The sequence below is a fragment of the Lutra lutra genome, chromosome 11 (genome assembly GCF_902655055.1).
Source record: "Lutra lutra chromosome 11, mLutLut1.2, whole genome shotgun sequence".
Classification (NCBI taxonomy): domain Eukaryota; kingdom Metazoa; phylum Chordata; class Mammalia; order Carnivora; family Mustelidae; genus Lutra; species Lutra lutra.
This window is the reverse complement of record NC_062288.1, coordinates 16,924,410-16,952,052: the sequence shown is the minus strand read 5'-3', so window position 1 is coordinate 16,952,052 and position 27,643 is coordinate 16,924,410. Positions and strand designations below refer to the sequence as shown.

The following is a 27,643-nucleotide window of genomic DNA, read 5'->3' as shown; positions in this document are numbered from 1 at the left end:
ACAAATATTTCTGTCTTCACACATGAACCAACAGGTCTGTACTTGATAGGCCCAAAGAAAAGTCTTTCTCTTCTGAGGAACTCAAGGCATGAGTTAAAGACAACCGTGTGAAAACGCTTCACAAACATATCACACATGAATGAACACCAAGACAAAGAAATATGGCCAAAGAAATGTAAACATAGTGATAATGAGGCCAGTTGCCAAATCCTTGCCATGTACTGCTCATGTACTGTTCTGGAACCCCGAATTGAATTAAAGGTTGTTAGTAGACATCTTGTGGAGGAGGTTAGAAATCACAGAAACTAGAAGCCTTCAGTGATCATCTAATATTTGAGCAACTGTACTATTTTACAGATGAAAGAGATGGAGACCCCAGACACATTGAGTGCCTTATCTAAAGGATAGGGTTGGGTTGATGGTAAAATGAAGTTTCTGGATTGGGAGCTAGTTCTGGGGCAGCCTTGATTTCTATCACATTTCAACCGAGTAGGCAGCATGGCTGCCCTGAGAATGTCAGGTTATGCAGACCCTGGCTTCACACCACCAGAAAAGCAAGCTGACATTTGAGAGGCATGAGGTGAGCAGCACATTGCCGGATTGATTTAAGTGTGATGATGGACAATAGGAATCCATCGCCATGTGAGGAACGCAGGAGGCGCCATGCTTTCTTTCTAGTTCATGCCAATACAGGTGTTTTAGGCTACACTAAAGACAACATCGCCATAAAGAAGGGAGTGTTGTGCCTATCTTGTGTAACATTCTAGTCACAGGAACCCGAAGAAGTTATTTAGTCATTATTGCCTCACCTGCGTTATGGGAAGAACAGGTAGAAGAGTGAATTAAACCAGCGAAGACTGCAACTCACCCAGCGTGACACATGGCCTCCCTAGACTGTAGCCATCTGCACACTGCCCTACTATGGCTGAGGAGAGTGGAGCAGAGGGGGTGGCGCAGGAAGCTTCCACAGATTTTGAGTCCCAGAGTCAACATGGGACATCCAGACAACCCTCACTAGACATCTTTTGGTATCATGAGGTAAAGAAATTCTGAGAAGTTTTACAAATCATAATCATCTCTGCTGAAGGTCAGAGTTTCTGAAGGGATAGGTGCTGAGGCACGAAGCCCAAACACTTGTATCTGCATGGAAACTGATATGATACCAAATGTATCTAAAATATATGGTTTTTCTCAATCAGTTATCATATTTCTTATCCTTGACATTCTTAGCCCCTCATGATATTGATGTGGAAATACCAAAAATGAGCTCCAAGATGGAGAAAAATTAGCACAAATATCTATAAATGTCATCTGGCAATCACAATAAGGAAATATTTCATTTCACCTAAAAGCCTTTTTTTCTGCCAAAAAAGACTCAATCTGGGCTCAGGGCATATTTAAAAGACTACATTTTTATAATTAAGAGGCTGATAGAAAAAACAAGGAATAAAAGTATTTTACAAATAGAAGTATTCCTTTGGAACAGCCAAATCCCAACTTTTTAAAGAAATAAATATAGAGCTTGTTTCTGATTTTAAACATATCCAAAATAATCAACTCTCTCTTTTTAAAAAGACATATAAATCCTAGGCAAGAATATCTTTATTTAAAGAGTCTCCCTCAGTCTCTCCCCCCTTCTCTTTTCATTACTTAGCACTAGGTTATGTTAAAACTTATCCTTAATGATGGAGCCAAGCCAAGAATGTATAATCAAAGTTCTGTGACTTAGCACACTGCCTAGAGGGCTATGGCAGTCTTAACAATTTACAGCTTCTGAAAGAGGCTTGCCATCCTTTCATGATTAATGGATGGGATATATGCATTTCTTTTGGAAAAACAAGCATCAAATCCAGGATTAAAAAGAGTACCACCAATTTTATAAACTCATTACTTAGAGAGTGACAGGTGTAGTTTCCGTCACAGTGCAAGCCGTGTAGTGTCTTTATTGTTGTTTTAACTCTTATTATAACACACCAGCTCTTCCTAGGTTGAGCAATACAACAATGCTTCTGGAGAAATATGGCGGAGTGGACGGCACTCTGGCCCCAAACCTGGGACTAAGATGGAGATTTATTTTTTAGTGAAGAGTGAGGATATTTTCATTGGGGATGTGTAGCCATGTAGACATGGAAGTGTTTCTAAATGGATATTTGAGGAAAATAGGAAATGCCACAGAGCCTGTCTCTGGCCCCATCCTACAAGCGGGAGTTGGCATGAGCGCCCGGTGCGTGTGCGGCGCGGGGTACGTGAGGGGAGGCTGAGAAGCAACAGCTCACCTGTATTCTCCAAAAGTGCCATCGTCTTCCTTCATGGGCTGGATTTCAGGATCGGCATGAGCATCTTCCTTCTCTTTGACTAAAAAATTTCAAAGGGATAATATGACCTATTGATTCCTTGTTTCCTTATTCAAAGTTTTCAAGAGCACACTCTCTGAGATGTATTGCGGTGGAAAACGATTCTATACCCAGCTGCTGTCCTACCCCAGCAGATGGGTTATGTGGCCCTGCATATACTTGGCTGTTTTAGTCTCTTTGAGACTAAAGGCTTTGGCCCATCTATTTATTACCTATATTCAAGGTTACAAATGGTTTCAGCACATCTCTTCTTTGGTGGATTTGTTTCCCTGGCCACTGAATGGGAAATGGCCAGGGAAAGAAAATACAAATTCACTGGATCCACTGAATTGAACAAAACCATTAGCCATAGAGGAAAAGCAATGTTACACATCACGATATTAAGACTCAACCCTTGCAGTACTTCCTCTAGAAGACTCCACGTGCCTTCACCCTCTGCCTGTTGGTTTTAGGTGTAGCACCTGGGACTTCGGTGGAGTCTAAGCAAGCAGAGTCATTAATATCTTCAGAGAACAGGTTAATTTACTCCCCCAAATACCTTCTGATCCTTGACAATCTTTACCAAAACATTGTGTACCAAAAAAAAAAAAAAAAAAAAAAAAGGCATCAAAACTTGTTGGGACAGAAAGCCCAAATTTCTGGCTCTGGGAAAATACGCTTATTGTGATCCACGTGATCACTCTCATTATTTCTTTATAGTTTTGAATAATTATGCAGCATTGTATGGCAATTTTAATCTGTCTTTCTTTCTTACCTGGATATTTCCCACCCTTGTTTCTTCTGATGAAGCAAACAATCAGCAAAATTAAGATCAGGAGAGCGACAGCACACATTAGACCAATGAACCAGCCCTGAGTCGCAATATCCACCTGCCGGCTCGCCATTGCTGGAAAACAAATCAGGGGCGTCAGGGGCATGGCTTAAGAGGTAGACGAGAACTGTCATAGTCTCTTGCAGTAAAAAATTACCGTAGTATATGAGCTTTTATACATTTTACACGTGGCCCCCAATTGAAATCTGCCAGTCATCAATCAGGAGTTACATAAAAACTTTGAAAAATCTTCATTAATCAAAAAAATTCAAGTAGCGAAATCTGAACGCTAATACCATCAAATGCTAACAAATCCTGCTAAACACTGTGTTCACAGCAATTTTCACTATATATTCTCAATAGAAATATAGTCCCAAGTCAGATTTGAAAGTCCTGTCTACAAATAAACTGTATATTAAGTAAAATGATAAGAATGTAAGACTGATTTGAAACAGAACGGAATGTATACATCTCATGGAGTATTTTTCCTTCAAAGGAACTGCTTTTGGAGGCTAATGTATCATTGCAACGATGTTTCCATTTTTCAAGATGTTTTGGAAATCTTCTTTTAAAACAGAAAACTTTCCACCCAAGAAACCTGTCCACATAAGGTAGCCAGCCTTATTATTTTATATAACATCTCAATTTGCACCTAAATCATGACTTAGATTTGTTATTCATCTCATTTACAAGACTTGGTTCTAAAATATTTTTGGAAATCTCTGAAAAATCCAATTTACCCTCAAAGGATCAATATTCGATATTCAATATTGCTTTGGATCCATTTAAAAGACTTTGAAAGGTATCTTGATCAGCGGAATCATTATTGGGATAAATGACCAGCTTAAAGAGAAAATACTCATTCACATGTATACATAGTCTTTGTCTTCATCTATTCTCTTTGAGTCAATAAACGTGAAGCCCCTTATTCAACTAGTCCCCATATGCAAATCTCCTAAGAAAAACACAGAGTAATTAGCATTTCTGGTATTATTCTAAAGTATCAATCAAATGGGACAAAGTGCAGCATCAATGGCTATTCAGACATGCCCATGAGGATTTGTTTAAATAAATTAGTATGAAACTTTTTTTTAAAAAGCCTTTATTTTTTTCTTTTGACCATGATCAGAGTAAAAGGTTTGCTTCTTTAGATTCACAAGCATGTCTATATCATGCTTTTAATTTGACGGAGTTTCTTCTGCGTGCATTTAACACGGTTGGGTTGGCTATATGTGATCTCTGGATGCAGAAACACATGGCTACATAGCCCCCAGCTTCTGCCCTCCATGGCCAATATCGCACCGTGTTGCCTTATTTTCCTCCACACAAAGCAGAGGGAGAAAAGTGAAATGCTTAAAATCAAGCATGAAGAAGGATGTGAAGAATGTGTGTGTGTGCGTTTAAGAAATAACACGAGAAGTGGAAATACATCCTCTGGATTGTTGATCAAGGGTCAGTAGCCTTGCTCTTGATGGCCATGGGTGCCTCGTTGATTCAAGGGGTTTGAGTTGTATCCTGACGAGATGCAACCAAGGCAGGAGTTCGGGCGGTGCACTCCTGCGCACACATACCCTGATCATGACAATGATGATGGAGATGGAAGACAGAGATAATGAGAGCTAACGTCCCGAAACTCCTACCGTGTGCCGGGCACTGTGCTGAGGGCAACATCTGATTTAATCTTCACAGCAATGCTTTGAGGTGGGCAGCAGGAACAAACCCACGCCCCGGGAACAGAAAGAACTTGCCTGATGGCTGGAGTTGGACGGAGTCTGTCCGACTCCCGAGGTACTAGCCATTACGCTCTACCGCTCTCACAGATTCCAGAAAACAAGCCCAGACCTCAGATCTGCAGAAGTCTTTAGGAAAAACAGAAGACTAGAGGGACTCTCCATTCTGAGACAGGCAGAGGATTTTAAAAGTCCATGATTACATACTCCTTGACAATACATTTTTCCCCCTTCAAATTTGTACATGGTCTTTGGTTGTGTGCCTTTTTGCCAAAACTGAACCAGAAAAGCATCGGGGTAAAATAACTTTTCGTAACTTCTCATCCATAGAAGAAGGGACCTAAAGCCTAGAATGACTATGAGAGACTTCAACTCTTCCCAGGACACTCTGAAGCCACCTTAACTGCAGATACACATTCAAACCCAAGTCATGGCCACCATTGTGCCTCACATGCACACGCACGTGCACACACATGTGCATGCAGACACACACACACACTGAAGCCTGTTGCGGGTTTTTCTTCTTGAATTCGGGTTTCACTGGGTAGGTACTTGTAGGATTGAGTAGCAGAGTTAAAGTGGATTTTCACTTTACTTAAACCTTTACAATAAAATCATGTTCATGTATTTCTTGAGTAATCCATAAAGTGATAAATTAAACAAATAGAAAAATATAAAGAATATGAAAAAAGGAAATAAGCCTGAGGAATAAAATCTGCTTTGTTTCCTAGAAGTCAGTTTTAACCAGTGTTCCGCCAGCACATTGCTTGCTCTCTACTGGCTAACCTGTGCTCTGTGGTCGTAGGTCTCCGAAGAAATGCTTAGAATAACAGAGCAACGTGGAAGGGACAGAGTGAATAAATGGCTATTGATGAAGAATCCGTTAAATCTAAAAATTTCCTATTGAATCAAAATAGTTATAAATGTATAGAAAGAGCAAAACATTCCCTTGGCCAAAGTTTGGAGCCAGTATTGATTAACACTATTTGCTCCTGGAAGTCATATGTTAACTAAGGATTTAATCAAGACTTACTCTTTTTCATGGTAATATTTATGTGTCAAAGGTGACAGTAACTGGTTGTGGCCTCGTCCTACCTCTCCATTGCTGGCACATAAGAACAGCCTGCCCGTGACGAACGCCCACCTTGAACCAGCTGCCAGGTGCAGCCGGCATTGTAGGTATAATGACACTGGAGGACAAAATTTTTCTAAAGGGTTTGCCTTCTGTCCCATAAAAGGACAAAAAATGCCACATTTGATGTCATAGATAGAATCCAATTCGAGCTTGAGCTGCTGGCTAGGTGGACACAGGAGCCTTCAGGGGTCCAGAACAGCTGGACAGACACACCGAGTGGCAAACAAAGTGGTCACTCCAGTCTGTTTCTCCCAGGGTGTGGGCGCGGTGACCCTCATCGGGGGAGGGGGGTGTCGTGAGAGCCTCTCCTCCAGTGTTGGAAGGCTGAGCCTCCAACTCCAGCTCCGTCACGTTCCAGCCGGGTGACATGCACTGACCTGATGCCTGGGTAGGAACGAACACTGTCCGCCCCATAGGATTGTGGTTTGGACCAAACAAGAGCAGCCATTGGAAACCAGCTGCCCAGTCGAGATTCAGGCTGATGAAATGCTAGTGCTGGGACTACTGTCAGCCTGCCAGCTACCAGTGGACACAACGTCTCCCTGGGCTCTTCGTATTTTGGAATGAAAAGTCATCATCGCTAACAAAAAACACCCTGTAATCCTAACTCTGACTTGATAATTCCTCTTCTCAGCCAAACACAGAGTTTTCCTAGAGTTCTGTCGACATGCGGTTGTGAAAACACAAGGAACAAAATTACAGAGAAGTGGTTTTCTCTAAACATGATAATTTTCACTCACAAATAGCTTAAAATGTGGTTGGATACGTTACTGAGGATTACCTTTGCTTTCTTGTTTTAAAACCACTGGTGATGTAGATCTTCTATATGATGCATGGCTTTAAGTGACTTTGAAAATCATAAGTCTCGTGTCATGAAAGACACACACAAAACGCATTTTGCCTGCAGGTTCTAGAGCAAATGCAGCATCTTCTCAAGAACGCACGGGGTGACAGAACGGAAGTAAAGCAGACGGATGAATCACAGAGTGAGCCTGTGCCACGCGCCCTTCTTTAATATGGGGAAGCAGGGATTATTCTCCATCTCGTGAGTTAGTGTGAATACTCTTGCATCTTACATGAACAGTATCTTTATTTTAGAAACTTCAATCACTTGTCACGTAGTATGATACTGTTCAAAGAACAAAAATTAGGCAGGCAGGCAGATTTGGTGCGGTTACAGTGAGATACGTGCTTTGAACAATTTCTCATTTATTTAAGTATAATAATCTTTACGTCAGTGGTCTCACCAGACTGGCAGGGTTGTGCCCCATTACAGTCCCTTGTGACATAAAAAATTGTGACTCTATCAAGGAATCATTCTAGCTTCAAAAGCATCTTGAAAATTATCCTAACTCCAAGAGAAAGTTTACATGGATAAAGGACGTGAAAAATTGAATTACTGAAATAATGTAAGTTAAGAATCATTTCTATCTCTGTTTTTGTAATGGTTTTAGTCTATGCTGTGATTAGAAGGTGATCAGCCCGATTCTGTAATCCATTTGATATGAGAGCCAAAGACAATTAAAAACCCCAAGTCCCAACCCAACTGGGCCCCACAGAAAGACCTTCATGGTCCTATCCATAACCCAACTCGACTAGGCCCCTGTCTCCAGCTGGGGCTCTCTCAAACACATCCTCTGAACTCACAAAACCCGAGTCCCCTCGGCACCAACTCAAACCTTCTATGCTCCAGGCATTGGATGACTCCACTCAAAGAAGCTCTGAGAACCATTTACAATTTCTTTCCTCCACTCTTTTTGTATATGGGAATTTTGCAAAAACAACAAATTTGAATATTTTGAGGAACTGGAAGTCACTTAACATTTCAAGCAAGAAAAAATCTTTATATGCTAAAGACAAAATCTAGACTGCTTAGGTTTATCTTTTTAGATGGTTATAAATCTAGCCATGCCAGATCAATCAACTGAAATGAAAATGACATGAAAATGTCCTCAAAGAAAAACTGACCGGATATAGAGATTGCACATTAATTGTAGACATTCTCATTGCATTACATCTTCTTTTTAATGCAAAGGAAACTTCTTTCTCTGCACTTTGCCTTAGATATTATTGTTTCTCTAATGATCTTTATAAAAAGAATTGTTCTACATTAAATAGTTTAAGTGAGCTATGGAAAGAATTGTTTTTTGAGGCTTACAAGATGAATCTTTTGGTAAACTTAAATGCTTTCATTTTTTTTTTTTAAGATTTTATTTATTTGACAGAGAGACGAGTATGAGTGGGGGAGGGTCAGAGGGAGAAGCAGACTCCCCCCGAGCAGGGAGCCTGCCATAAGGTTCGATCACAGCAATCATGACCTGACCCGGCTGCAGACACTTAAAGACTGAGCCACCTAGGCGCCCCACTTAAATGCTTTCAAGTTTGTCCAAGTCATAGATACAACCTCTCCCGAGTATTCACTTTCCTAAAGGAAGAGTTACTTCTAAAAATATTTATTTGCATGATAAAGGCCTGAACAGAAAGTTGGACAACATTCAACATGTTGTCACAAACATTCATTGGCCACCCAGTTTATTCCGTGCAGAGCATGCTGCACTGGGGAGGGACCACGGGTTTTCATCAACCCCTGAAAATCAAAGCTGTCCCACCTCCTGGTGGGCGTGGCCAGGGTATACACTGGTGCCAGTCTAGGGAATGCATTAAACATGGAGACGTAATGGATGTTCCCTCCAAGTGTTATTGTTCTGCAATTTCTGATAAAATTCTGTTGGGTAGTACAGGTATAATGACTAGTCAGTTTGATTGTTGCTACCTCAAAGTCCAATTTGAACAGACTGTTCTTCCTTCCCACTTGTACTGACAAACACAATTTTGGCTGCCTTACTCTTGTTTACATGTTGAGTATAGAGCAGTTTTAAGTACCATGACATGAAAATAACATATGCAACAGAACATAGTATGCCCTTGTTTTGAATAACAGGAACAAAAGAGACTCTCAGTGATGTATAAAACATATAGTTTGATGGTTCAGTTCACTCGAATTTTTTTAGATAAACAGGATTCATTTAATTGGATCAAGTTATTTTTCAGAATGACCCACAGTAAAGCCTTAAAAATATTCTTACTCTTTTAAAATGCAGCCCCCAAATTAACAACCAGGCAATGAAATTGCTTCTTACTGCCAGCCACATCATATTCAAGATAAAAGCTCACGGGCTCTGGCCCTTTCGACTCCCAGCTGACACCGGCCCTGGTCTCTGCTGCTGTGGCAGTAAGTTTCCCGATCCCAGGATTTACGGCTTAAGATAAACACACAACAGAGGAATAAAACAAGCAATCGATCTGCAGCGTCCAACACACGAATATAAACTAAGAGGAAGTCCTCTGAGATTGTGCAAATAAAACTGAATTAGATTTATTGTCGAAATTTAGGGCTCACTCATATTTCACTTCCGTGCCAGAAAGGGTCGTCATTTATAAAAGCAGCGATAGGACGTGAATGAATAATCAGGAATAATGATGTACGATATCCAGATCGATGAGTTCTGTGCTATGGGTCCCGAATGATGTAAACTGTTGTCCATTAGATACAGTCCCGGGAATCCTGAGCCCTCACTTACCAATGTGGGGCAGGGAGGGGAGTGGCTCAGCAGTGCTGGGGGCAGAGGTAGCAGAATCTTCCTGCAAGGTCAACCCCAATACTAGATAGCTGTTTCTTAGTTCTACTGATCAGCCAAGGGTGGGTCTTTAAAGACTTTGTGTTGTGCTACTTGGACCTGTGGCTTCTGACCTGTTGTGAGTCTTCTCTAAGAGCCTGCCCGTGGGGAGTTCAGGAACTGCTGGGGAGGAACACCAGCTTTCGAGACTGTTGGATGGTTAGAACACACTGGAAGAGAAGCTGCAAAAAGACCTGTCAAATATGCTTATCAGAAACTTGAAAAGAAGAAATCAAAGAAGTGTGACACACCCCAGAGAGTAAGTGATCTTACCTAAGTGTTTATTACAATGTCACATTCTGGAAAAGCGTAGTACAACCTAAATGGCTTCTTTAAACACCAAATTAGGGACATGATGGGACACCCTATGACTACTACTGAGTAAAGGTGACGCCTATAGCCAATAAAGGACATTACTTGGCTCTCTGAGGCTGACCATTCTCTCAACCTTCTCACTACGGTCTCAACTAAAAATGACCTACTTACGGATATGTTAACTTGGGTAGTCACAAAAACAAGATCAGTGTATTATCCCAGAGAAAATGTCCTCAGATAGTAAATCAGGTGTCCAAGGGCTGACTTAGACTCTAAGATTAAATTCCCAATTATGTTATAGAATTTGGAAGCTAAAGGTCTCTCCTGGAATTAACTTAATGAAATAGAATTTCTTAGGATCAGAAAGAGAGGTATAGATGGTCACCAACTTAACGATCGTTTGACTTTGGATTTTTTGACTTTACAATGGTGTGAAAGCAGGAAGTGTTCAGTAGAAACCACACTGTGAAATCTGGTCTCTTCTGGGGCTAGTGGATTTGTGGGATGAGACTCTCACGATGCTGGGTGGGGAGCCAGCCACTGCTCCCCTCAGCCATGTGATCATGAGAACGAACAACCTGTACGCTCACAACCAGCCCATACTCACACAACATTCTGTTTGCACTTTGAGTGCAGTATTCAATGAATTACATGGGACAATTAACATTTCCTTATCAAATAGGCTTTGTGTTAGATGATTTTGCCCAACTGTAGGCTAATGTAAGTGTTCTGAGGTAGGCTGTAAGGTAGGCTGTAAGGTAGGCTGGGCTAAGCCAGTTTCGGTAAGTTAGATGCACTGAATGCATTTACTACTTCGAGTATTTTGACTAATATGGGTTTATGGGGATGTAACCCTATCATAGGTTGAGTAAGTTCTGGGCACGTGGGTGGCTCAGTTAGGCATTTGCCTTCGGCTCAGGTCATGATTCTTGGATTGAACCCCACATTGGGCTCCCTGCTCAGCGGGGAGTCTGCTTCTCTCTCTCCCTCTGCTGCTCCCCCTGCTCATGCTCGCTTGCTCTCTCAAATAAATTCTTAAAAAAAAAAAAAAAGTTGAGTGAGTTCTATTAAAGAAATGAAATAATGCTCTTGACCTCTGAGATAAAATTCACCATCCTATGTGTACTGTGTGAAGGGTGGGAAACAGCAGAGAGGGAAGCTGGTTATGGAATTATGTAGCGTCCTTGTCTGTGGACCTATTCGATTTTATCATCTGAGGTTTTCCTCTTAAAGGAGTACATAATGAGAGGAATATGATCAGTCAAGAGACAGTAAATACAAACACATACGTAAAACATCAGTGGTAAAGATCCCAGGCAAAACATTCATTTTCTTTTAAGAAATTCTGGAATCACAGAGCTGAGGAATTTGTCTTGGTGTATTGGTGGGAGATGTCAAGGCAGAAGCACAGTGAGATACTTCCAACGGAAGAGCATTTAGCTTATTCTTAAAGCCAGCCAGAGAAGATATCGTACTTTTATCACAGAGAATTCCAGTGTTCCTTGTTTTACCCTCCACTCATCCACTTTCTGGACATGCCAGCCAAGGGACTATGAGTGTCGTTTCTTATTGGGGCTTTCTGCAAAAGCTGACTCTCATCTCTCTCCTTACCCTAAGTCTTTCTTCGTAGATCCCGTCCATGTAGCCACCTGCATTTTAGCTTCCTGAACTAAGTTCGTGATCCTATTTCTCCATGTTTGAAACATGCATGGCTCGCCTCTGCCCACAGGTAAACACTCTTTCCTTAGCAAGACATTCGTGGTCCTTAATGATCATTCACATCTGGCTTCACCTTCCTTTTTGGTCACATCTCTGGGTAAAACTGAAACATCCTGTGGATTTTCAAAGCCCATGCCTTTGCTTATGCCTCCTACCAAGAATTTAGGCACATCAGTCCCCTGACTCATCTGTCCAAATTTATCTATCAAGGGCCAGTTCAATATTACTATTTTCGTGAAATTTTTTGTGATCCTTTTGGGCAAAACAAACAGTTCACTCCTCTATGCTTAGATAAAATATTGTTCAAATTACTAGTTTAGCATCTATTTTTACCCTTCTTTTTATTTATGTATTTGAGAGAAAGCAAGAGAGGGTGAGTGGGGGGGAGGGGCAGAGCAAGATCAAGGAGCCTGACATGGGTCTCAATCCCACAACCCATGAGATCACAACTTGAGCCAAAACCAAGACTTGGTTGCTCAACCAACTGAGCCATCCAGGTGCCCCTATTTTTACTCTTTATTTTACTCTTTATTTTTAATGTGTTGGTCTCAGCGGTCCCATTTTAAGCATATCAAAGGCAAGGTCTGTCTTACTGTCCTGGTACACAGTGCCTTAACAAAGGCTGGTGCATTTTATGGGGTAGATAGACATTAGCTGTTGAACTGATGGAATTCGTTATAGTCATTTTGTTGCTGTTGTTCTGGCCAAACTTAAAACTTGATTTTTGTTTACATCTTCTTCAGCTGTTCCTTGTTTCTTGACTGCATCAGTAGTGGTGGGACGACTCTGGTGTGGTAATTACACCACGGAGACGGTTCTTCACCAGCCCCTTGGTGCCTAGCTCTGCTCTGTCCTTGACCTGTTAGTCTCTCCCAATTCCTGTACCCCAACTGGTCACCTCCCAAGAGTGTTCTGATGGCTGGTCTCAAGTAAAAGCTTGGTTAAATCAGTGTCCCTCCATCAGCAACACTGACCCAGAACGCAAATCTATTGGCTATGTGTTTTCGGATCATTTCTACAGATGTCTTCACAGGTGGATGCTCTAGAATCCCAGACCCTGAAATTATTTAAAGGGACACAAAAATTGCACAGATGCCCGTAAACAACTACGATTCCTACACAGACACTGAAGGCTTTACCCGAACGAGGACACGGATCCAGATTAGTGATTCCTAAGGATCTCAGGAGTGTGTCCATGCCCAACTGAGGTGTGGCAAGGGAGGGGGTGAGTGTGGCCCAGGATAGCCACTGGATTGTTCTGGATTCTACTTAATGGTTTAAATGCTCCTTTTACAATTCCATATTTGTAAGTTTGGGTTTCATTAACATCTCTTAAAATCTGTAAGAAATTTTTTTAAAAATGTACACTGGGATGCATCTCTTTCCCCCTCCGATCAGAGGTAACTGAAGCCACGAGGGGCCGATATACCCAGAGCTGAGGATATCACACCTGTTTTTTCTCAGTGAGCCATCTTGGGTTCTTTCATCCTCTTATAAAGAAAAAGTGAAAAACCTAAAAATAGAAAAATTTAGCAGGATTATAGAGAACTTTCCTTTTTCTCCTCTCTCGGGGAGTATCTATAAACTGTATGGAGAAGAAAAAGAAAGAGAATAGAAATCATTCTGTGCTCCAAAAAAGAGATACTTTTAAGGAAAGAAAACCCAGGATAACAAATTATTTCTTGAGCAGTTAAAAAGTCTTCAGGCATTTGCCCTCACTTTATACAAGCGATGTTCAATGACTAGTGCACTATTAAAAGAAGCAATGTAGAGAATAAGGTTAGGGTTAGGTTTTTAAAAATCACTTAAACCCTACTTCTCTTCTTATCTGAGATGCCCAAATTCAGTGTCAGGGGCTTCATGAACCTTCAGACAGTCCATTTTTGCTTATCTCTATCCTCATAAGTAACTCGCAATCCAATTTAGTAACATTAAATGGTACAACCTAAACTATTTTAATGAGGATTTCTCTTAATTGGTTTTAATTCATTAACATCAGTGGGTAGGTTTTTTTTTTTTCCCCAGTGAATGCATGCCATCTTCTAAGGCGGCAAGTCAGTGGGAAACGCAGGCTCCTTCACGGACCGCCCTCTTACAGCACAATTAATGGGGGCTACTGACTCCGGGCGGAGCCCGGGGGCACGTCCACGGCATGGGCAAGGAAGCCAGGCTTTCTGTGGAATGCTTCAGTGAAAGGTTACCAGGGGAACAGAGCAGGGAATTATTGTAACACAACCAAGGACTTTAATTGAGATCTAATTAAGCCAGGCAAGGCGCACACATGGAAAGGGGAGGCATCGATCTTTCTACAACACTGTGGAAATTGGGAATTTCCACAGCCTCGTTCTCTCAAGTTAAACGTACACAGATCACATTATTAAGATTACTGAACGTGGCTATCGTTCTTCAAAATCTAGCTGACCTACAGCTTATCATTTACCAAAGCTATGAATATAAGCAGATTTCTTTAAAAAAATTAATAAATAAATAAAGATCTGAATTAGACCTCCCCACACAATATCTGAGGAATTTGGCGCAAGACACTTCTTTCTCTTGGTTTTCTTCTTCATGCCTGTTTGTACCCTGTCTGTCAAAGTCCAAGACCACCCCTGGCCAGGGGCACTTCACAGGGAGACAGTGAGTGCCCTGTGCCGTGTCTCACAGCTCTTGAGAAAGCTAACAGATGAACCAATAGCCAAGGGCCAAAGATGGAGGGAGATCTTCGGGACTGCCTCAGGGGGAAGACCTATCCCAGGGGATTCAAGCACTGCTCTCCCGACACACCTTCCTCACCCAGCAAGCTGAGAAAAACAAAGGAGAACCAACGTACTACTCCACTATGCCCCAAGGAAAGAGACAGGTGCCCTCATGGTGAAGACAGGATGGATTCACACAACTGGGTAGAACATGTAGGCTGACAGAAAGGCTTGCTGGGAGGGATCCTGGGGTGGGGGTTGGGGGGGGAGACTGCGGGTCCCAGGACAGTTAGGGGGCTTCACTAAGCCAAAACGCCGAACGGACAGTGTGGTGTCGCGTCAGCAAAGAGGACACTGTGTCTACAAGAAGCAGGGCTCAATCAGACGAGAACGGAGAGCTTGGCTGATCCTAGTTCTTACAGGCTGTTGGCAGCTCAGGACACATATTTCTGAACCCTGAGCATGTGGTGTGGCCAGAGAGAGGATCTGTGACACTCCACAGTTTGGGTCCTGTCTGATCCAGCCCTAATCCTGTCATTAAAAGTGAAGATGAGGGTCTGCACCGGGGCTGGGTCTTGTGAAGAAGGGTTAGCAGAATTCAGTGTGTGGCTTTCTCCTTGTGGAAAAGACTAGACTTGAATTTTTGAGCCAAGATCTACCAAAATCTTCCCTTCCGTTTGGTGTTTGAAAGCTCATTTTGTATCTTTTTTTTAACCCATGCTGCACTTCGCCATGTTTAACATTGCAAATTTCACACATGTATAAAGTCATGCAGATGAATGATTTTACCTTTGCCTGCACCTACATCAGGTGGAGGAATACCAGCTTTAATGAAGGGAAACAGAAATAGGACACTATATAGTTAGATGTAACACACCCATGAGCATGTAAAGCGATATAAAAACACTTATTAAAATGCCAAAGCATGCAAGAAGAATGAAGGGTCAGGTACGGGGACCAAGATACGCTGGTGTCCCCAAGCTTAGACAGCAACCAAATCCACACATGCCTTAAGGTGCATTATTCATATTTTCCTCTTATGGAACAAGGCTTAGGGTATGTCAAACCTATTTTTGGGTAGAAATGTCCTCATGCTAGGGAAGATAATCAAACACATAACCCTCAAGTAATTCTACGATTTGGTGACATGCAAAATCAGAAAATCTTCTATAACATTTTTGGACATTTTCACTGAACCGAAATTCTTTTCAAAATAATTTTTTTTCAAGTTGAAAAGGAAGTATTAATTCCTTTTCTTGGTACTCTGATGGGATTATTTTGCTTTCCCAGTACCAGACGGCATACCAAAATACAAAGTCCCGTGCTCAAACACAAAGTAAATGCACTATTTTGTAACGGTTTTGTATTCCTCGCTAGAAACCCTCAGCCAGTGTGTAGCCTAGCATACTATCTTCTGGTGACCTAAGACCGGAACCAGAATGACATCTATTTATTTGCATGTGGATGTGCGTGGATGTGTGCATGTGCTTGACTCTATTGATGTCAGGATGGGAGTATACAAACAAGTGTTTGCATCCGTTGGGTAAGATGGATCTTCCATGGGAAGAAGGAAAGAGAAGACATACACTCGGGGGAAGGACTCGGGTCTCGTGACACTTAGAGTTACGTGAATTTTATACATACCCATCTTACCTTCATCCACGTTTGTCACTGCCTCCTCTGTTATTTGACTTCCTGATCCTGCTGCTGTTTGTGCATAGAAATAAAACTTATACCGCGTGCTGAAATTTAAATTTTTTAAAGTCCAGCGCGTCTTGTTGGCAGGAATTTTCAGATCCACCAGCGGTCCCAACTCGTGGGTGCTGTTAACTGGCAACAAGAAGTAAAAGAGAAGTGCATCCCTTATTAATTGCTATAGGAATACTATTTTTAAAAAATTTTTTTGATGGAGATCACAAGTAGGGAGAGAGGCAGGCAGAGAGAGAGAGAGAGAGAGGAGGAAGCAGGCTCCCCGCTGAGCAGAGAGCCCGGTGAGGGACTCCATCCCAGGACCCTGAGATCACGACCTGAGCTGAAAGCAGCAGCTTAACCCACTGAGCCACCCAGGTGCCCCTTCTATAGGAATACTATTATAAATGAATGCGTCAAGCAAAAATGTCGAACTTGGATTACATTCCCTGTATAATCCTCTTCACTCCTTGCCTAACGTAACTGTCATTAGCCGTTTACAACTTCGACACGATCGCAAACAGGTGGAAATAGATTCCCCACCCGTTTATAAGCGAGGGGAATTTTACGGCTGAATTCCTTTTTCATTTTTTTTTTTTTAAAGATTTTATTTATTTATTTGACAGAGAGAGATCACAAGTAGGCAGAGAGGCAGGCAGAGAGAGAGGAGGAAGCAGGCTCCATGCTGAGCAGAGAGCCCGATGCGGGGCTCGATCCCAGGACCCTGAGATCATGACCTGAGCCGAAGGCAGCGGCTTAACCCACTGAGCCACCCAGGTGCCCCACGGCTGAATTCCAATAGCATTTCTTTTCTCTGTGTTTTGGCCGGTGGTGTCAGGTACTGATAATCCCAAACTTGTCCTCAGAGGCCTTGTGCCAAAGGAACCCCTTCCTTTCCTTCCTTCCTTCCCTCTATCCCTCCCTTTCTTTCTACCATTTTCCAGTTACAGATAACTAATGCCTACCTAATCTAACAATAGCATCCACCCCACGCTCAAAGGTCTGTAGGATTCTACAGCTGCTTGATTTTCAATAGCATGTATGTCTTTAGAAAACCTGATGTGAAGTTCCTTCTAGAAACATCACGAGAAGGTATATGCGTATATTCTACAATGCTAAAGAAATAACCAGTTTGTCTTTTAAGAAAACAGCTAAGTTTTTTCCTTTTGAAGCCATATTCCTCCCTTTCCTTCTCCCAATAACTTACTTGGCTGATATTTTAAGGTGTATTCAGTCAAAATGCCATTCGGGCGGCTCGGTGGGTCCCATTCCAGAGTGAGGGAGTCTAGTGTTGGGTTAACAATCTTCAAAGAGGACGGAGCACTGGGAACTTAGAGTGAGAACACAGAGTCAACAAAAGGGTTTTTGGATGTTTCAAAGTGTATTCAGGGGACACGCTGTAACACGTTCGCCTCAGTCACTGAGCTTTTCTGTAACTCACTCTCGCTCCCGATTCAGCCAACACTGCACTACCAGAAACCCACGGCGAGAACCCATCCGGCTATTCTCTCCCTCTTTTTCCTCATCATTTCCATTCAGACTCATTCAAGTCATCCTCCAAAATACATAAAGACTTTGCCTTTAGATGGATCCAAACCGGTATTTTTAAAGGAGATGGTACTTGTTTCGTGAATGCTGTCTTAATAAAAGCCAACTGGTGACTAAATGAATCTATTCTAACCAGACCTTTGAGTAGACACAGCTGTGTTCTGGGCTATTAAGAACTGTTTTCTCCGACAAACCAGGTGTCTCCAAACAGCCAGAACACCCTGCCTGCTGGGCTCTGGGTGTGAGCCAGCCTGCCCAGGTGCAGAGTGGTTCTTATCCGGAGAGCTGACAGACGCCCAGAATCGCGTGGCGATGGACAAAAGACTGGCGCTGGCAGACTGCTCCCCATCCCCACCGGCTCTGGGGACGACCCGTAGGGTGTCAGGTTCTCTATGGCAAAGGCTGGCAGATGACCAGAGGACACGTGCCCGGTCTTCTTTTATCCACTTCCTCATGAGGACGATGGATGGAGGCAGCTCTCCTTCACGCTCCTCTATGCACCCACCATATTCCCTAGGTCCCTTAATGGCACCCCTGCCTCTCCCATCACTTTAGCCAGAAACCAAGGAGTCAACCCAAACTTCCCCCTCTGCCTCATTTCCTCCATCTCCAGGAAACTACATCCTGTCAGTTCTACCTCATATGTCTCAACCACATCCATTCCTTACTGTCTTCTCTACCACTTCCCCACTTCGGGACCTTGGTGGCCTTTGCCTGGGCCTAGAAGAGTCCTGGCACATAGTTCTCCGCTTCCCCAAGCCCCTCATCTCAGAATCTGATGACAGCCAAAACCCCTCTCCAGAGAAATAAACACATACTGTATATAAAGTTGGGAGTTTGTGGAGCTCCTTAAACCCATTGACCCCCCCAGGAGACTACAGTCTTCAGGGGAAGAGCCTCCAGCTTACAGGTTAATGTCCATAGCATGTAAGTCCATCCATGGTATGGGTCCTCCTTCGCTGACCTTCCTCTCTTTCCTCACTGTTCCTGGTTGCACAACTTCCAGTTCCCTGAAGGAGCTATGCTGCTTTGTACCACTGTGACTGGTGGGCACACTACCTCCTCTCTTCTTTATCCTTTAACTCACTGGTCATCTCTACCATGACACCTTCCCTGAACCATCTCAAGGAGCCGTGTGAGGTCTCACTAAGAAAGCCTCGAGAGGAAGAGGTCTTTAACCTCTGAAGGAGCAGTGGCCCAAGGACAAGCAATTGTCATAGGACGGGAGCTGGGATGCAGGATGACCCTCAGAGAATTTTGGTCAGGTGCCAACATCACGAGCCCTTTAAAGGAGCCAGGACCCATTTTGCTGTGAACTACTTGTATCAAAAAGACCTAAGGAATCCACAGAAGTTATTTGGCTCATTTTAAATTATGAGCTTGAAGCAAAATTCAAATGGGTGAATCCTTACCTTTCCTACTCCGCTGTCCCTCTCTCCCTCATCTGCTAGGCTCCCGAGTCCCTGTGCCCAAACTCCTCGTGCCCCACCCCTGTATCGATGGATATTTGATCCTCCCTCCCCCTCCCCTTGCAATGGCCCCTTCTTGCAAAACTTTTCCTTCTCTTCCCAACCCATTTTGTCAAGACTTCCAACCTGCTACCTTGGCTCAACTTCAGCAGCAATGATGAAGGTGCACCGGGAAAGAAAGCTACGACTGACAGGATTATTTGTCTTCCCAGTGTTTTTCTTAGGTTAGCACATCAGTGCTCATGCTTTTCAGATGAAGGAACACGAGGCTTAGAGAAGTTGCAGAACTCTCTTCAGGTCAGAAAGTTAATGACCCAAATAAACATCGAAGTAGCAAGGTTTGGGGCCATCTGACTAAGTGTGTAGAAAAACTTAAGTCAGGAGAGGGGAGCTCGGGGCAGCATTTTGTTTTGTGAAGCCTCCCACGTACCCTCCGGCCACAGATGGGCTGACCTACACCTTTGTGGGGCCCCTTCTGTCAGGCAAAGCCTCTCAGGAGGCGCTGAATGTCCTAGGATCTCAGAGTCACGTCTGCCGCCTACCTCCTTCTGGAGTATTAAAGACTCTGTCAGGGCTGGCCGGGCCCTCCCCTTTCCCATTGACCACACGGACATTCAGCGTGTAGTGGCTGAAGGGTTCCAGGCCAGGCAGCATGCCGTGAGTCTTGCTTCCCTGGAAAGTGAGGATCTTTTTCTCAAGATGGCGTCTGTTTCTCTTAGACGAACTCTGTGCCTTCCAGTAGTAAATCTGAAAGAGCAGGGGCAAATGTCAGCATGGATAAGGGAACAAACGAGATTCTTCCCACTCACGAAATTCAAGTCTTATGCTGTGCCCTAGGAAAGGTCCTTGGTGCGTGTTAGAAGAAAATTCCTGGCAAAACTGAGAGATTCTGATTATGAGGTGAGACAGTAGAAACCCAAACCTACTGAAGAAAATGGGACTGAGAACACGTGAGGTAGCTGGGCTGTAGACCACTGGGTTGGAGGAGTGTGAGGGAAATAAATGGAACAGGATGACATCCACACAGATCTCTCTAGAACATAAGGGAAGGGAAGATGATGGAAGGATTGAAGCGTTTTACTTGTATCAAATATTCTAAAAACAAAATTACTGGCCAGTATTTACATACTTTTCCAGAGCTAATACAGTGTCACGTGCAATAGATCATTTAATTTAATCCTAAAAGCCACGGTGAAGCTTTTACTATTATTATGCCTTTAGCACAGATGAACCCCGGGACCGCTGAGTGCCTTGCCCCCAGCCACTGGACTCCAAAGCTGCGGTGGATCCTCCACTCCAAGTCTAGGGCTTTCTCACTAAGCCAAATGGCATCACTTTGTCAAAAATACATTTTTTTTTTTTTTTGGTATTAAATGGCAGGCACAGGTTTTGGAAAGATGGGTAAGCGAAGAGTTGATTAACATTGGCTAAAAATCCAGAACTGCTGCTTAATAAGTCCTCTTAAATTCTTCTTAGAATTTTAAAGAGAAGTCAACAATCCAGCAATGTTAGAGAAAAAAACCGAACGTGGACTATGATGCAGTGCCTAAAGTGATCTCTAGGGGTCAGTGTTAATGAATCAAGCTGTGACTTTCTTCCTGGGTGCAAAACCAGCTCCTGGGCCCAAATCTCTACGCATTAGTCTTTCTGGGCTTCCCAAGAACAAAGATGAGTGATGGTCATAAGAATGACCCTTTTGGGACTATATGAGTTTGATGTATAATCTGTATGATTTTTAAAAATGCCTATTATTTTCTGAACAATTTTGTGTGTTTAACACATGTGGTCAGTATTGCTTTAAAGCTACAAGCATTTGGTTGTATTTTCATTTCTTAAACACTAGTTTTCCCCATTTTGTGCCTCTGTTATTGTTTAGTTGGAAGAATTTTAGGTCACCTGTGGGAAAAAGGGAGAAAACAGGGTTTTTTTTGCCCCCACTTGGATGCAGAGAGGTTTTGCCTCTGCTCTGGCTGGGGTTCTTGAGACCTGGCTGGTCCAAGGTAATAAGCCAGATGAATTTTCAAGGCCTATGACCAAGAGAAGTGCATCCAGCATTTGCTGAGGGCCTGTTCCTACAGAAAGAATGCAGAAAAAGCTCGCTTCACTTGCCCGATAGCCTTGCAGGTGTCCTCGGATACTTTTCAGAGGTACGGGGTCCCAGTGGACCTCAGCTAAGGTACTGTTCACCACGTTGACACGCACATTTCCGGGAGCCACCATTGGGACTAGGGAAAAACAGGAAAGGGTGCAGAAGTATCAACGTTATTTTGAATTTCATGCAAAAATGCCACTAACAATTTTGGCTTAAAGTATGACTCAGCTTTATTCTATGGACTACCAAGGATCAAGAGTAGATTTTTTTTGGTATCTGCTCATCTGACTTGGTGAGAATTATGAATCTTTTTCAAAATTATCGACACTCGGCATTCTGAACCTATTTTGTTTTACATAGCAGGCTGTCTGCATGCCAGAACGTTGAGCAAAATAACGGCTGCCTGTGTCCCTCCTAATCTAAGCACCCTCTAGAAATGGCCTTGGCTTGCATCTTGGTAAGTCTGTTTCACTGGTATCAACGAAAGTATCCGTGAAACAAGATCAAACACTTACGATCTTCTCCAGAATGCCCCATGACTACGGCTGGCTCCGGAGCAAAGCCCACGTCATTCAGAGCCTGCACCTTTATCAGGTACGGAACGAAGGTTGGTGTGCCCGAGACAATGTATTTGGATACATTTGCCACCACCACAGATGTCCACTCATCGTCGCCATCTTTCTGGCGCCAGCTCACTTTGTACTGAAGGCCTGGCCCATTAGATTCGAAACCATTCAAGGGCTAGAAGAGAAGCCAAATAATCAGAGCTTATAAAACAGATAGACTGAGCAACCTTTTCCTGGAACACCAAATTCAGTTCCCAGACTTAAGGAAAGTGAGCACTGAAATGCTAAAATGCCAGCTATTAACAATGTCCTCCAGGGACCTTTTATCTTTTTTTTTTTTTTTTTTCCATTAGTGATGAGATTCAAAGCTTGTTTGGGATCAACATTTCAAAGGTTGTTAATTTCTATCTTGAAGTTGTAAATACCACATAAGCCTCTCAAACTCGGGCCCCACAGTCAAGGGTGGGTGACTTAAAGCATTTCAGTTACATAGTTTCCTTTATACATTTCTGTTTGTGTGACAGTACATCATTGTCTATTTTGCTCAGAGCCAGAAACTTGTGAACTGCTTCTTTCTTTCTTTCTTTCTTTTTTTTTTTTTTTAAAGATTTTATTTATTTATTTGACAGACAGAGATCACAAGCAGGGAGAGAGGCAGCCAGACAGAGAGGAAGGGAAGCAGGCTCCCCGCTGAGCAGAGAACCCGATGCGGGGCTCGATCCCAGGACCCTGAGATCGTGACCTGAGCCAAAGGCAGAGGCTTTAACCCACTGAGCACCTAGGCGCCCCTGCTTCTTTCTTTATTTAAAAAAATAATGGCGCCTGGGTGGCTCAGTGGGTTAAAGCCTCTGCCTTCGGCTCGGGTCATGGTCCCGGGGTCCTGGGATCGAGCCCCGCATCGGGCTCTCTGCTCTGCGGGGAGCCTGCTTCCTCCTCTCTCTCTGCCTGCCTCTCTGCCTACTTGTGATCTCTGTCTGTCAAATAAATAAATAAATACAATCTTTAAAAAAAAAAAAAATAATAAGTTGGCTTGTCAGTTTGCTTGTCAGGATGTCCAATAATAAGTTGGAGGAGCGTGCTACTTTGCTACTTTTGATCTCAGGGTTGTGGATTCGAGCCCCACAGTGGGTCTAGTAGAGATTACTTAAAAATAAAATCTTAAAAAAAGTTGGTTTGTCAGTCTATCCTGTTTTACACATCTGTATGTATCTAAACGTGTACAAGTAGGTATGCATATAAATGTGCATGCATAGGTTTCTTAAAATAAGTTTTAAAATTGCAAAAGTGAATATATGTTAATTTTCCAAATCCAGAAAATACAGATAAACCAGAAAAAGGAGAAGAGAGAGAGAGAAGCAGAAGCAGCAAAAGAAGTTGACTACTTGGAATAACTTGGTACATGTCTTCTAGAAGGTTCTCTAAGATGATGATAATACCAGCTAGCGTTTTTTAATATATGTGCTAGGTACTGTTCTAAGGGCCTTATATGCATTAATTCCTTTAATTGTGTGACATTGGTTCTATGACTAGTCCCATCATATGGATACATAATGTTGGTATTAAGCAACTGACTTAAAAGTCATACAGTAAGTGGCAAAGCTGGGATTTGCACTCATTCGAGCTCCAAGCATCAAGCTTTTAACTGCAACAAAATAAGGTCTCTTAAAGAAAGATATGTAATGTATATTTTTCCCCAAAATGGATGAAATGGGATTTTAATACAGACATTGTTTGTTTGGAAAGAGAGAGCGAGAGAGCGAGCATGCAAGTGTTGGGGGGGGCAGGGATGGAGGACAGAGGGAGAGGGAGAATCCCCAAGCAGCCCCCAATGCAGGGCTTGATCATGTCCTTGAAACCATGACTTGAGCCGAAATCAAGAGTCAGACGCTTCACTGACTGAGCCATCCAGATGCCCCAATACACACAGTGTTTAAAAACAGCCCCTCCCACCGACTCTAAGGTAAGCTGAGGAAAGCTGAAGGCTTCATGCTGAGCTCACCTTCCAGGTGATCACCAAATTATCAGGCTCAGATCCTAGTCCTTCCACAGCTGTGGGATTTGTATCAGGTTCTGGAAGTTAAGCAGCCACATGTGTGTAAGTTTCGGTCTTTTCTCTAAACAGTGGAAAATGTCTCTATTTCATTTCCTGTCACAGAAGCCCCGCTTTACCTGCGGCTTTAGTCAGATACTGTTCAGATGCCTCACTGGGCAGGCTCCTCCCGAGGCTGTTCACGGCCATCACTCGGAAGGAGTAGTTCACGTAAGGCGACAGCTTCAGCTGGGCTGTGGTCTGCATTCCAGAAACCTCGGTTTGGTGGTGCCACAGCCCCGCCTCGTGCATTGCATCTTCATATTCGATGATGAATTCTGGCCACGACACACACACACACAAACCAAGACAGTGAGGTCAGCCACTGAGGGCAGGTTCGAGGATACCAAACACAACGATCTAACAGGAGTGGCCAAACATGAGATATTTCATCTTTAAGAAAAATTCTATAAGAGCATTTTGATTTAAGAGTTCTATCAGTATCTATCGGGGTGCCTGGGTGGCTCAGTGGGTTAAGCCTCTGCCTTTGGCTCAGGTCATGATCTCAGTGTCCTGGGATCGAACCCCGTGTCGGGCTCTCTGCTTAGCGTGGAGCCTGCTTCCTCCTCTTTCTCTCTGCCTGTCTCTCTGCCTACTTGTGATCTCCCTCTGTCAAATAAATAAATAAAATCTTAAAAAAAAAAAAGAGTTCCATCAGTATCCTCAGTATTTAAGCATGCCTGTATTATTTAGTATTCTATCTCTGGAATGCTGAGTTGAGTTACTTAAAACTCTATTTTAATTTTTTTTATTTTTTATTTTTTTGAATTTCATTTTATTTTAATTTTTTCAGTGTCCCAAAATTCATTGCTAAAATTCTATTTAGATGTGGTCTCCAGATCCTTAGGAAAGTTTCAATATATGAAAACATGGTCAGGATTTTTTGTTTGTTTGTTTATTGTGTTTTTTAATAACAGGAGAAATTAAAGACCGTGAGATACTACTTTCATTAAACAGACTGGCAGCAATCAAAAGTTTAACATACCTTGTTGACTATTACACAGAGAAACAAGCATTCTCCTACTTTCTTTCTGGGAAGCGTAAATCGATACAACTTCTATAGAGGACAATTTAGAACATCTCACGATAGTCAAATCAGATAGCCTTTGACTGAGGAACGATACTCTTACCAATGTATTTCCAATACATGTGCTCATGCATACACTCAGAGTCACAGGAGGAAGATGCACGTTACAGCACTGTTTGCAGCTGAAACAAGCTAATTGCCAGCCACGTAAGTGTTCATCACCAGAACACTGATCACATAAATTATGGTGTATCCACACAGTGGGATATCCTGCAGCTGTAAAAACTGAAGGGGGCTCCCCCATATGCCTCTGAAATGGAAAGATTTCTGAGCTTCATTGTTCAGTGTAACCAAGTAGGGTATAGAACAGTGTAGAACACTTGGGTAAGAGGACAAAGATGGACTGTAACATACACACCTATCTGTACACTTGAATATACATGTACTCATCCCAGAGTATACACACTGACAGCACTGGGGTCTTGGAGAAAATGGGAGTGAGAGGTGGGAGGAAGACTTTTCAGGGCATGCCTTTTGCATCTACTAAAAATTTGTGGCATGTACCTGTTTTACCCTGGTTAAAAAAACCAGGTATTTAGATATTTAGGTATTTAGATATTTACTAATTGCCTATAACGTGCCCATGGGCGGTGATGTGAATTACAGACACAAAGACAAAGTAGAATACTCTGTGTTGCAGTGCTTCAAAGCTAAGTAGCTCGAGTCCCGTCTTGGAGCCCCACTTTGATTCATACTCTCTGGAGTTTTGTTGGCTGTACCTTTAGAACACACAAAATCTGACCACAGGCGAGCGAGGTACCTCCGTCCCTGTCGACCCTATGCCAAGCCACTGTTCTCTGTCTCTCGTGTGAATCACTGCAAAGCCTCCCAATTCATGAGTTCCCAGATTTTCTCAGTGTCTCAGTAATTTTCTTCATGGTTCCCTTAGGCCAAAAGAAATATCTAACATTTCCATGTAAGTAGTTAGGTCCATACAACTTAATAAATACTCATGCTTCACAACTTACGACCTCTTTGGCACTGCACGGCTTCTCGAACCTCATGAAGAGATTGGACACCACGTTCCCCACTCCCTGTCACACACTGATTTTCACGTGGTCCTTGCTTTTTACCATAGCAAAGGCTTTGGAGGAATGGCATCATCTCCATACAGTACCACAAGAGCATGTGGGAGCGGAAAATTGCCTCGAGCTTGTATTTCATGTGGCGTCTGGCAGAGGTGACTGTTTTTTAAACATCAGCATTTAAAAGTCAAAAACTGTAAACATGACTGGCACAAAAACAGACACATAGATCAATGGAACAGAATAGAGAGCCCAGAAATGGACCCTCAACTCTATGGTCAACTCATCTTCGACAAAGCAGGAAAGAATGTCCAATGGAAAAAAGACAGCCTCTTCAATAAATGGTGTTGGGAAAATTGGACAGCCACATGCAGAAAAATGAAATTGGATCATTTCCTTACACCACACACGAAAATAGACTCAAAATGGATGAAGGATCTCAATGTGAGAAAGGAATCCATCAAAATCCTCGAGGAGAACACAGGCAGCAACCTCTTCGACCTCAGCCGCAGCAACATCTTCCTAGGAACATCACCAAAGGCAAGGGAAGCAGGGGAAAAAATGAACTATTGGGATTTTATCAAGATCAAAAGCTTTTGCACAGCAAAGGAAACAGTGAACAAAACCAAAAGACAACTGACAGAATGAGAGAAGATATTTGCAAATGACATATCCGATAAAGGGCTAGTGTCCAAAATCTATAAAGAACTTAGCAAACTCAACACCCAAAGAACAAATAATCCAATCAAGAAATGGGCAGAGGACATGAACAGACATTTCTGCAAAGGAGACATCCAGATGGCCAACAGACACATGAAAAAGTGCTCCATATCACTCGGCATCAGGGAAATACAAATCAAAACCACCATGAGATATCACCTCACACCAGTCAGAATGGCTAAAATTAACAAGTCAGGAAATGACAGATGCTGGCGAGGATGCGGAGAAAGGGGAACCCTCCTACACTGTTGGTGGGAATGCAAGCTGGTGCAACCACTCTGGAAAACAGCATGGAGGTTCCTCAAAATGTTGAAAATAGAACTACCCTATGACCCTGCAATTGCACTGCTGGGTATTTACCCTAAAGATACAAACGTAGTGATCCGAAGGGGCACGTGCACCCGAATGTTTATAGCAGCAATGTCTACAATAGCCAAACTATGGAAAGAACCTAGATGTCCATCTACAGACGAATGGATAAAGAAGATGTGGTATATATACACAATGGAATACTATGCAGCCATCAAAAGAAATGAAATCTTGCCATTTGCGACGACGTGGATGGAACTAGAGGGTACCATGCTTAGCGAAATAAGTCAATCGGAGAAAGACAACTATCATATGATCTCCCTGATATGAGGGAGAGGAGATGCAACATGGGGGGTTGAGGGGGTAGGAGAAGAGTAAATGAAACAAGATGGGATTGGGAGGGAGACAAACCATAAGTGACTCTTAATCTCACAAAACAAACTGAGGGTTGATGGGGGGAGGGGGTTGGGAGAGGGGGGTGGGGTTATGGATATTGGGGAGGGTATGTGCTATGGTGAGTGCTGTGAAGTGTGTAAACCTGGCGATTCGCAGACCTGTACCCCTGGGGATAAAAATATATGTTTATAAAGCTGTAAAAAAAAAAAAAAAAAA

At 42.8% G+C, this 27,643-nt stretch overlaps 1 protein-coding gene across 19 annotated transcripts in view; it reads right to left on the bottom strand.

Annotated features, from left to right (window-relative positions):
* The window catches only part of NRCAM (neuronal cell adhesion molecule), a 278,943-nt gene that overhangs the window by 9,313 nt on the left and 241,987 nt on the right, over window positions 1–27,643 (bottom strand). For 6 of the 19 annotated variants that reach the window (XM_047695028.1, XM_047695038.1, XM_047695033.1 and 3 more), the window contains 10 exons: window positions 23,971–24,168; window positions 23,801–23,871; window positions 21,751–21,976; window positions 21,253–21,368; window positions 19,686–19,890; window positions 17,334–17,456; window positions 16,082–16,267; window positions 15,227–15,262; window positions 3,109–3,240; window positions 2,277–2,355 (listed from right to left, as the gene is read on the bottom strand). In XM_047695028.1, the coding sequence (XP_047550984.1) occupies window positions 2,277–2,355; window positions 3,109–3,240; window positions 15,227–15,262; window positions 16,082–16,267; window positions 17,334–17,456; window positions 19,686–19,890; window positions 21,253–21,368; window positions 21,751–21,976; window positions 23,801–23,871; window positions 23,971–24,168 (1,372 nt within the window). The remainder of the gene's footprint in view (window positions 1–2,276; window positions 2,356–3,108; window positions 3,241–15,226; window positions 15,263–16,081; window positions 16,268–17,333; window positions 17,457–19,685; window positions 19,891–21,252; window positions 21,369–21,750; window positions 21,977–23,800; window positions 23,872–23,970; window positions 24,169–27,643) is intronic. The other 13 variants (XM_047695034.1, XM_047695041.1, XM_047695045.1 and 10 more) reach the window with 3 other exon arrangements.